This window comes from Bolinopsis microptera, chromosome 6, assembly GCF_026151205.1.
Source record: "Bolinopsis microptera isolate Bmic1 chromosome 6, MBARI_Bmic_1.0, whole genome shotgun sequence".
Classification (NCBI taxonomy): Eukaryota; Metazoa; Ctenophora; class Tentaculata; order Lobata; family Bolinopsidae; genus Bolinopsis; species Bolinopsis microptera.
In genome coordinates, this window is record NC_087077.1 from 1,497,278 (window position 1) to 1,508,242 (window position 10,965).

The 10,965-nt window shown below is 38.2% G+C and overlaps 2 protein-coding genes across 2 annotated transcripts; one reads left to right on the forward strand and one right to left on the reverse strand.

Moving 5' to 3' along the window:
• Positions 1–253: 253 nt before the first annotated feature.
• LOC134816874 (uncharacterized) lies at positions 254–4,498 on the forward strand. Its single transcript, XM_063825875.1, has 6 exons — positions 254–406; positions 1,339–1,476; positions 2,691–2,834; positions 3,030–3,182; positions 3,803–3,887; positions 4,049–4,498. Exons 1-6 carry the CDS (start codon positions 293–295, stop codon positions 4,117–4,119), a joined length of 705 nt encoding a protein of 234 aa, XP_063681945.1. The 5' UTR covers positions 254–292; the 3' UTR covers positions 4,120–4,498.
• Positions 4,499–6,639: 2,141 nt separating this feature from the next.
• On the reverse strand, positions 6,640–9,054 carry LOC134816876 (uncharacterized protein DDB_G0287625-like). The gene is made up of 2 exons (XM_063825877.1): positions 8,957–9,054; positions 6,640–7,405 (listed from the first exon to the last, which is right to left on the reverse strand). The coding sequence occupies exons 1-2, from the start codon at positions 9,052–9,054 to the stop codon at positions 6,640–6,642; spliced, it is 864 nt and encodes a 287-aa protein (XP_063681947.1).
• Positions 9,055–10,965: the final 1,911 nt, after the last annotated feature.

The window sequence follows — 10,965 nt, forward strand, 5'->3', positions numbered from 1 at the left end:
TTATATTTTCTTCAATCTGTTTTTTAAGGAATCGTACTTATTTTTGGAACATAGACCGCTGGACGCCCGAAGTAATTTTATCTCGATCTTCAATTATAAATCCATTTTAAAACTGACAATCTGCCCACCTTATCGCACATTTTCACCCGGTGTAATGCATGAATGATGCGACCGTACCTGTTGAAACCTATGCTGTTCAATACCTCGCGGTTACTGCATTATAATTCATATGTTAAATTCATTATCTTTCTAACGGAATGTTCCAGCAGTTGATGTTCACATAACCCGGGTGATGGCCGCCACCAGTTCGATAATACAGTTCCCTCTGCCTGCCCTCTATCCCGACCAGTTTACCAAAAATAACATTCCTCACTACCCGCCTACAGACACCTTCCAGACCAGCCAGGTTTGTTGTTTGATTTGCTTTAGATCGCTATGTTTTGTTGGGCATTTTAGCAGGGACGTAGCCAGGATTTTTCTTTGAGGGGGGCTGTCGGCGAGCGTAGCGAGCCGACGCGTCCAATCAAGCTGCGCAGCGAGCGAAGCGAGCAAGCTGTGGCAGGGGTCTGGGGGCGCAGCCCCCAGCGGGGTCCAGGGGCGGAGCCCCTTGGCGGGGGCTAGGGGGGCGCAGCCCCCCCGGAAATTTTTTGCGAAACAGGGTGTTTTAGACGACATTTGGCATTAAAGAAATTTGTAGGACAGCAATAAACTGGGATTGAAAAGAATCAAGTACTCACGTAAATTTGGTAACTTCACAACAGCAATCTGCATTCTTCAATCAGAATTTACGACTTACTCAGGCCTCATCGTCTTAAGATTTTTACATTTCCTACGGTCTAGGGGACACTATTGACTATAATTATAGAAGTCTTCTAGAATGTTTGCTTGGATTTAATGACATATATTTACTAATCCACAGTTCAAATCTTTGACTGACTGCAGTCATAAACACAGCCCAGTTACCAGGCGACCATGGGGACTAGGGGGCTTATCTTTTTTCTGGGGCTCGATTTTTTCCGGGGGGGGGGGGGGGCTGCCGCCCCCCTAGCCCCCCCTGGCTACGTGCCTGCATTTTAGTATTTCATCGACGAATAGTTAACGAAATAACCAGGTTAAGAGTCATGTTTATCGCTGTTTTCTCATGTTGTACTATAATCAGGAGTTGTGCAGCGAATACACAGATTATTGGTTATCAACCTGGTATCTTATCTCCCCTAAATAGGGTCTGATAAAATGAAGAATTGTATCTAAAATTTAAAATTTACAGTTACCGGCCATTAATATTTCCTTTGATACGTTCAATACTATAAACATAATGACATAATTACATAATTACAGGTACCGTTCCAATTTAAAGAGCCCCCTCCTCCCGGAGGAATGGGACACCACCCTTACCAGTACCAGTTTGGGGGCATGCCGGGGTACCCGGTTGAGCAGCAAGCAATGTCACATTGGAACTTTGGGGCTGCAATCCAGGTTAGGAATCAGTCTATCTATTAGTTTAGTATTTTTCTGACATTATTCTAAAGTACCGTGAAACATTGTGAATATACTGAGAGGTATACAAGTTGTTGACTTCATGCTTCTGAAGCTGATGGGTAATGTTTGTACCTGGGGTGGACACTTGGTACAGGGATTTTAAAACTCCGTTCGAGTGAAATATTAGACTAGCGCTGTGACAGAATGTCACAAAATAGGTGCGACCATCGGAATTTTACTTTGACTGCGAAAATGTTTAAATTTTAGCCCTTTTATGAAATTAAATTTACAAAGGGCCATGAATATGATGGCATGATATAATGTGCAGTCGGCTGTCTATAATTTTAACATGAATGTAGCTAAATATACATAGACATAAGTCTAAAGTCTTTGAACGTTAAAGCTGAAGCCGTTACTGTAATTGTTTTCACTCCTTCCAGGGTTTCCTTCCATTAATCAACTAACTTAAAACTTGATTAGTCGTAAAAATGTTGATGACTGAAGTGCTCAGCATCCAGTCCGTGGTCATCAGAGTATGAATAATATTAATACTTTGCCTAAACTTGCTGTTTAGCTACTAAAAAGCAAGTTTAGGCATGTTAACCATCAAGATTCAAGCTGTATGTGATTCCTTTTCATAATATTTATTTACTCGCTGTTTTCAATTTGTCATGCAACCCGATAATGGGAACCGAGATCATAGTTATTAGCCAGTAGAATGGCAAATCGGTGACATAATGATAAACATGAACATATGACGGTGCTTTCATGAAACTGTTGCAACAGGTGGCAGGAATCACTTAGGAGCTTGCAGCTTACTATAATCGAATGATATTGACAAATGAAACAAGGTGTGCTTCTGTAGAAAGTTCATATGATGGGGCACTACGAACTTCCAGTCAGGTTCATGCTTGTCGCCCTCATTACATAGTAAGATAGTAAGCTGGCAAATGCATCACATTATGAAATCTGCATCTACAAACCTACACGAACTAACTAACATAACCTCAACAGAGCTAATACTCTATATATTGTATATCACAAACACACCTACGATATTTCCGTCCATTGTCCAGCACAGAAGGCCAAGGTGGAACATGTGCCCGGTCCCATAGCACATATAACAGTTTCTGCATTTAAAAAACAAGATTGTAACCATTACTCGCTGCAATAAACACTGTTCCAATTGAGGATAATACCGTTTTTCTCAGGGCATAGTACCAGAACCAGAAAGGTTTGGTGATCTGTGCGAGAAGGGACTGGTCCCCATAATAACAACAGCAACCCACGAGGTGACAACTAACCAACCAACCCCTGCAGATAACCTGCCTCTTATAAACCCTGCTAATATTAAGGTTCGTCTACCTGTAACTCTCCCATATTAATACATACGTATACTCGTAATAGAAGCCACTGGCATCTGGCAATACTGGATTTCCTGGGCTACAAGTCTTCACTCTAGATCCATTCTTCTAAGCTATGTCTATCCCAGTATTTCAGCATTTGATCCAGAATGTTTCCTTTAATTTCTAACCCTAAATCCTACACAGAGTGAACCGCTGAAGATCCTGCCACCACTAAGCTGTGAGACAACCTACGTCACGACCTCCCAGCCTCTGATGTGTCACAGCACTGTTGGGCCCTGTACCAACACCCTGCCTACATCACTGGACTACAACTATACTCCCTGCTCTTCTGATCAGGTGCAGTTAATTAATATTACTAATTACTACTAATTACTACTAATTACTACTAATTACTACTAATTACTACTAATTACTACTAATTACTACTAATTACTACTAATTACTACTAATTACTACTAATTACTACTAATTACTACTAATTACTACTAATTACTACTAATTACTACTAATTACTACTAATTACTACTAATTACTACTAATTACTACTAATTACTACTAATTACTACTAATTACTACTAATTACTACTAATTACTACTAATTACTACTAATTACTACTAACCACTGCTAATTACTACTAACCACTGCTAATTACTGCTAATTACTACTAATCACTACTAATTACTGGTAATCACTACTAACCACTACTAATTACTACTAATCACTACTAACCACTACTAATTACTACTAATTACTACTAATTACTACTAATCACTACTAATTACTGCTAATCACTACTAATTACTGCTAATCACTACTAATTACTGCTAATTACTACTAGCTCTATACAATTAGTGTCCCACCACCTCCCCGCTAACTAGTAACTACTCACATACTTACCCAAAGCTGCAATTAGATAAACTTTAAGTGCTGAATATTTTGACAACCATAACCTCAGATGGACGGCTACAACCAGGGAAATATTGGATGGTCTGCTGAGTTGGATCCCTTCTACTCGTCTGACATTCGTTCAACACTATCAGGTCTGACTCGTGGGGATTACTGTATAGTTATACTTCTTGAATCGTTTTAGTAGTGAACCAATTGTACATCGCACTTTAAAGTAGACTTTTTTAATTATCGTAGATGAGAATTTTTTCATCCGTAAAAGTACCTGCTTCTGTTTAAAACACACTATTTTCAGGTCACCAATCGAACAGTAATAGTGCCGCTCTCCCGAGCCCATGGGACTTCTACAGACCCTCCAATACATGATGATCTTCCGTTTCAGGCTCACAACCTCTAACAACTCAGAATATCTTGTCACTCAGATATCGGCGTAATGTATCAGCTTCTCTGCGGTGATGACTGTAATAATGAAATTTGGAAATCAATCAAGAGTGCTAATTCAGAAGGATTGCTAATTCAGAAAGTGAAGGTTAGCGATCACGTACTGTGTTTTCGTGATCTGGGTAAAGGTTTATTAATTAATTAATTATTATTAATTAATTAATTAATGAATTAATTAATTATTATTGATTAATTATTATTAATAGATTCCTTCTTCGATTAAATGTTATCCGTTGAATGTGTAGCGGAATGGAACAATCCAATGTGAAGGATTAACAGAATTCAATTCATGTTGATGTAGCTAACTAGCAGAAGAATTTGAAATAAAAATAGTGAACGGAAATCATTTCTACGGATCTCTGTGATAAGTACTAGTGATTTAATAATCTCTACGGAATGTTGGTGAATATATATTTGCCAATCCTGTTATTCAGCACATACAATCGAATAAGCACCATTTCCTTGTTTCCTAACAGTAATACAAACTACAATTACAAACTACAATAGAACAATTCATCGAAAGTGGCATAAGATAATTTCTTCAAAAATCAACAAGTCATGCCCATTTCATATTTTACTTTTAGAACCGAGCTTTGCTGTGTTTGTTTTTGCTTTACCTACGACTGATCTGTAGGTTAATTAAGAAACCTGGATGACATTCAATAGATATTTAGTGATTATATTTGATTATATTAACAAATTGTGTACGCTGTACAGTACTTTTAAATGATATTGATATAGTTTTTCAAAAGAGCCTTGTTTACAATTTTGTGCCTCAAGACATTATGAAATTTCTATAGATTTAATAGATTTCTATAGATTTCTATAGATTTCTATAGATTTCTATAGATTTAATATAGAAATATTTACAAGGAGATGAATGGACTGAAAATAAATGTCTCTAGCACTATTCAAAAAATAAATTCACGGTCCACCTTTTCAAGTGTGTTCAATAATCATGACTATATCTGCCATGACACGTGACCACAACTCTAGGTGAACAACACAGGAGTTGTGGTCACGTGACACAGGGATTCGCTCATTTTAAACGGCGATTAGTAATACTCATCACATAATTGCTCAATGTGGCGAGGAAATTGACAGCGCCTTACCCCGATCTGAGTAACAATTTCAGGAGAAGTGTTGAACTAATCATTTGTTTAAAATAGATGTTATAACCTGGTCCATTCCATCAGTATCACTTGTAAAGATTGTGCTATTGTTGTTAGTTGAACTGTTTTTTAATTTCAGGAGAAGTGTTGAACTAATCATTTGTTTAAAATAGATAACCTGGTCCATTCCATCAGTCTCACTTGTAAAGATTGTGCTATTGTTGTTAGTTGAACTGTTTTTTAATTTCAGGAGAAGTGTTGAACTAATCATTTGTTTAAAATAGATAACCTGGTCCATTCCATCAGTCTCACTTGTAAAGATTGTGCTATTGTTGTTAGTTGAACTGTTTTTTAATTTCAGGAGAAGTGTTGAACTAATCATTTGTTTAAAATAGATGTTATAACCTGGTCCATTCCATCAGTCTCACTTGTAAAGATTGTGCTATTGTTGTTAGTTGAACTGTTTTTTAATTTCAGGAGAAGTGTTGAACTAATCATTTGTTTAAAATAGATAACCTGGTCCATTCCATCAGTCTCACTTGTAAAGATTGTGCTATTGTTGTTAGTTGAACTGTTTTTTAATTTCAGGAGAAGTGTTGAACTAATCATTTGTTTAAAATAGATAACCTGGTCCATTCCATCAGTCTCACTTGTAAAGATTGTGCTATTGTTGTTAGTTGAACTGTTTTTTAATTTCAGGAGAAGTGTTGAACTAATCATTTGTTTAAAATAGATGTTATAACCTGGTCCATTCCATCAGTCTCACTTGTAAAGATTGTGCTATTGTTGTTAGTTGAACTGTTTTTTAATTTCAGGAGAAGTGTTGAACTAATCATTTGTTTAAAATAGATGTTATAACCTGGTCCATTCCATCAGTCTCACTTGTAAAGATTGTGCTCACTTGTTCTATTGTTATATATATATATGTGCTATTGTTGTTAGTTGAACTGTTTTTTGTGCTAATGTTGTTAGTTGAACTGTTTGTTGTGGTATTGTTGTTAGTTGAACTGTTTGTTGTGCTATTGTTGTTAGTTGAACTGTTTGTTGTGGTATTATTGTTAGTTGAACTGTTTGTTGTGCTATTGTTGTTAGTTGAACTGTTAGTTGTGCTATTGTTGTTAGTTCAACTGTTAGTTGTGCTATTGTTGTTAGTTGAACTGTTAGTTGTGCTATTGTTGCTAGTTGAACTGTTTGTTGTGGTATTGTTGTTAGTTGAACTGTTTGTTGTGCTATTGTTGTTAGTTGAACTGTTAGTTGTGCTATTGTTGTTAGTTGAACTGTTTGTTGTGCTATTGTTGTTAGTTGAACTGTTTGTTGTGCTATTGTTGTTAGTTCAACTGTTTGTTGTGGTATTGTTGTTAGTTGAACTGTTTGTTGTGGTATTGTTGTTAGTTGAACTGTTAGTTGTGCTATTGTTGTTAGTTGAACTGTTTGTTGTGGTATTGTTGTTAGTTGAACTGTTTGTTGTGCTATTGTTGTTAGTTGAACTGTTTGTTGTGCTATTGTTGTTAGTTGAACTGTTTGTTGTGGTATTGTTGTTAGTTGAACTGTTTGTTGTGGTATTGTTGTTAGTTGAACTGTTTGTTGTGGTATTGTTGTTAGTTGAACTGTTTGTTGTGGTATTGTTGTTAGTTGAACTGTTTGTTGTGCTATTGTTGTTAGTTGAACTGTTTGTTGTGCTATTGTTGTTAGTTGAACTGTTTGTTGTGCTATTGTTGTTAGTTGAACTGTTTGTTGTGCTATTATTGTTAGTTGAACTGTTTGTTGTGCTATTGTTGTTAGTTGAACTGTTAGTTGTGCTATTGTTGTTAGTTGAACTGTTTGTTGTGCTATTGTTGTTAGTTGAACTGTTAGTTGTTGTATTGTTGTTAGTTGAACTGTTTGTTGTGCTATTGTTGTTAGTTGAACTGTTTGTTGTGCTATTGTTGTTAGTTGAACTGTTAGTTGTGCTATTGTTGCTAGTTGAACTGTTTGTTGTGGTATTGTTGTTAGTTGAACTGTTTGTTGTGCTATTGTTGTTAGTTGAACTGTTAGTTGTGCTATTGTTGTTAGTTGAACTGTTTGTTGTGCTATTGTTGTTAGTTGAACTGTTTGTTGTGCTATTGTTGTTAGTTCAACTGTTTGTTGTGGTATTGTTGTTAGTTGAACTGTTTGTTGTGGTATTGTTGTTAGTTGAACTGTTAGTTGTGCTATTGTTGTTAGTTGAACTGTTTGTTGTGGTATTGTTGTTAGTTGAACTGTTTGTTGTGCTATTGTTGTTAGTTGAACTGTTTGTTGTGGTATTGTTGTTAGTTGAACTGTTTGTTGTGGTATTGTTGTTAGTTGAACTGTTTGTTGTGGTATTGTTGTTAGTTGAACTGTTTGTTGTGGTATTGTTGTTAGTTGAACTGTTTGTTGTGGTATTGTTGTTAGTTGAACTGTTTGTTGTGCTATTGTTGTTAGTTGAACTGTTTGTTGTGCTATTGTTGTTAGTTGAACTGTTTGTTGTGCTATTGTTGTTAGTTGAACTGTTTGTTGTGCTATTATTGTTAGTTGAACTGTTTGTTGTGCTATTGTTGTTAGTTGAACTGTTAGTTGTGCTATTGTTGTTAGTTGAACTGTTTGTTGTGCTATTGTTGTTAGTTGAACTGTTAGTTGTTGTATTGTTGTTAGTTGAACTGTTTGTTGTGCTATTGTTGTTAGTTGAACTGTTTGTTGTGCTATTGTTGTTAGTTGAACTGTTTTTTAATTTGGGAAATTGGAAGATTGGGTTTTGCCTCAATGTGGCCTCTGCACGGTCTCTATAGAGGCTTATCGTGGCCAAAACTAATTTCCAAATTTCCATAAATTTTTGTAGTAAGCCGAAGCGTGAGCCAAAATCATGATGACAGTGTGTTACCTTGAAACCGGCTCCAACAGTGTGTTACCTTGAAATCGGCTCCAACAGTGTGTTACCTTGAAACCGGCTCCAACAGTTGTGGGTCACTGTTGATTTTTAAAATTGTGGGGCAAATAGTATAATATATACTAAACAGTAATGATACAAAAGAGGGGGGGGGGGGGGGGGGGGTGTAACCCAAAAAAACCCAACTCCTACCCAAGAAAAGGTAATACTGGGATTGGGTTTTTTTGGGTTTTTTTGGGTTTTTAAACAAAATTTAAACAAAATTCTAGCCATTTCATTAATTGTATTGAATGTGAATTATTTCCCACTGAGTCTTACCTACGTGTTGTTCTCATGTCTTAACTTAATAGATAGTTTACATAGTATATAAGTGTGTTTATATTGATAGTATGTTATCATGATAGCAAACAGGATGTCTCGTTCATCGAGATATAATCCATGTGAATGTACAAAGTGGAAATGTGCCAAATGTGGCAAATGTGTTCTCCTGTCATGGAAGGAAGCTATGACGAAGGTCAAGGGCAAGTCAAAGCACATGACTTAAATTACTTGACTTAAGGCGGCTTCAGAGTCCGAGTCTCGATGATGTGTCTCCAAAGCTTTCTGTCCGCCATTTAAAGCTCCTTAATCTCCCCAGTGTTCTTGAGTCCAGTGTCACTTATTAGGTTATCGACGAAGGTGAGCGGTGGTCTACCCCTCCCTAGGTTCCCAAAGGAGAAGTTGGTGTGCTGCCAGGTCATCATGTCGCTGGATGTGCCCAGCCAACCTCATTCTTCTGGCCTGTATCTTCGAAATAACTCTTGGGAGTGATCCAAAGACCTCCTTGTTGGTGCGATGTCCTCTCCAGTCCACGTTTAGGGCCATCCGAAGCATTCTACTGTAACACCCGTCTATTCTTTTCTTCAAAGATTCTGTTATTTCCACGTTTTCGTTCCATACAGGAAGATTGACTCAACCGTAGCTTGAACAGACGGATCTTTAAATCTCTGCGCAAATTAGACCTCCATATAGCCTTCATTTTGTGGTAGGCAGCCCATGCCTTGGCCTTGCGTAACCTAAAGTCGTGCTCCGTTGTACTAAAATCCTCAACTTCTTCTAAGGCATGTCCGTCCTTAGAAATTATTGTGTGTGGCTCCTCTCCTACTAAATTAACTGTAAGATGCTTGGTTTTAGACAAAAGAGATTTCCTGCCTCCTCATCAGATGAGGCTTCTGTAGGACTGTAGCATGTGATGACAGTGAGCCTGGGCTTTCCATTAAGAGACATGGTGAGGATCCTTGCGCTGTAAGATTTTATAACTTTATAAGACTTATAGCCTCATATGCTGTCCTCGTCAAGATGATTCCTACTCTCCCATTAGAAGCGCCAGCTGCGTTTCTCCACGCAGATGAGATCCCTGGATGAATCCCTTTGTTCATCTTTTCTATTCTGGTATTCTCAGCAATCAGCATGCACTACCCGATGTTCGATTCTTGCAGGGCAAGGATGTGCAGCTTGCTTCGAGAAAATAGTTCTGCAAGTTCGATGCGTTTGTGCTGTTCTCTGGCTGTTCTTATGTTAAATGTGCTAACCTTAGCAGTCCTTTTACATGATACAATACAATTGATGTTCATATTTTTTTGATGTTTTCTCGTTTGACTTTCTGTAGAAATAGGTTGTCGTGTTGTGGAGACCGAGTCATCAGCTTCTGTAATAGCAGCGTAATTACCCCGGCAACCACTTCCACTAGAAAAATAAGGGGCTTTAACCCTTAAGCTGTTGATAAACTTCATCTTGACTTTTCAGTTGGCTCACAATCCTGTGCAGTCCCCTGCACATTGGCAGTGGATTGTGTTCTTAACTCTTGCACCACTAAAAGGTTAAGGGCATCCGCTTGAACAATAGCCATCTTTAACTCTCACCATAATATCTTGGGTATCTTGAGCATGTAATTGCACGAACATAATATGCTATACAAGACAAATGTGACACTTCCTTTTTCTACCCAACAGCATCAGTTGTAATCCTTACCCAATCGTCACCTGCTCCAATGTGGGACTTTCCGATTTTATCCCAAAGCATAAGGAAGTTAGAGTGAGAACAGAGCTACACTTTAGCGGGGACTAACCCTTCCCCTGACTACCTCGTTACCCGGTACCCCGGGCATAGGGAGCCGTATCCTGACTACCAGAGTGTGGTCCAGTCTAGCTGGGTCATAGTAGACTAGGTTGAACAGGGTAACAGCCAACACCTCTTTAGCTACTGTGCAATCCACAGTAAAGATTTACGAGTCTCAAAGCCTCTTGTAGACCAAAAGTTAAGGAGTCAATAGATCAAATTATTGAACTTCCGGGGCTCAATGTCTCCCGTCGACCGTCCTGCCTTTAGCCTGGACCCCCTGTCCAGTATCCAGTCTTCACCACGCGGAGGTAGTGGCTTTCATCATGCTGTCCGATGAGTGTCTGGAAGAGGGCACCAGCAGGATACCCCTTTTCAAAGTTCTGGGAGCCTCACATCAGACCAGGGCTTCCACCCAGCTTCTATCCAGCGGTGACGCCTTGGGACACCTAAGCTTCACACAACCATTGAAAGACCACCTGCCTACTTGTAAAAATTTTGATGATGCGATTATTACAGTCGAGGGTCTGATGCTGTACATTCTCAGTGTAACAGCTGACAACAGTTATCAACACTTTATGCCCTGGCTGTTTACATCCGATGCCTGCGAGCAAACTTTATGCTTTCCTGCGCATAGGCCTCCATGCAGGCATTAGAACTAATCTGTGTTCTAAGGAT

What these genes read in the sequence shown, in the direction of transcription:
- LOC134816874 (XM_063825875.1), top strand. Translation starts at nt 293, where the DNA reads ATGGCCGCCACCAGTTCGATAATACAGTTCCCTCTGCCTGCCCTCTAT. An exon ending in TAAACCCTGCTAATATTAAG is followed by an intron (nt 2,835 to 3,029) that starts GTTCGTCTACCT and finishes AATCCTACACAG; the next exon opens with AGTGAACCGCTGAAGATCCT. An exon ending in CATTCGTTCAACACTATCAG is followed by an intron (nt 3,888 to 4,048) that starts GTCTGACTCGTG and finishes CACTATTTTCAG; the next exon opens with GTCACCAATCGAACAGTAAT.
- LOC134816876 (XM_063825877.1), bottom strand. Translation starts at nt 9,054, where the DNA reads ATGGCCCTAAACGTGGACTGGAGAGGACATCGCACCAACAAGGAGGTC. An exon ending in ATACAGGCCAGAAGAATGAG is followed by an intron (nt 7,406 to 8,956) that starts GTTGGCTGGGCA and finishes TAACAACAATAG; the next exon opens with CACAACAAACAGTTCAACTA.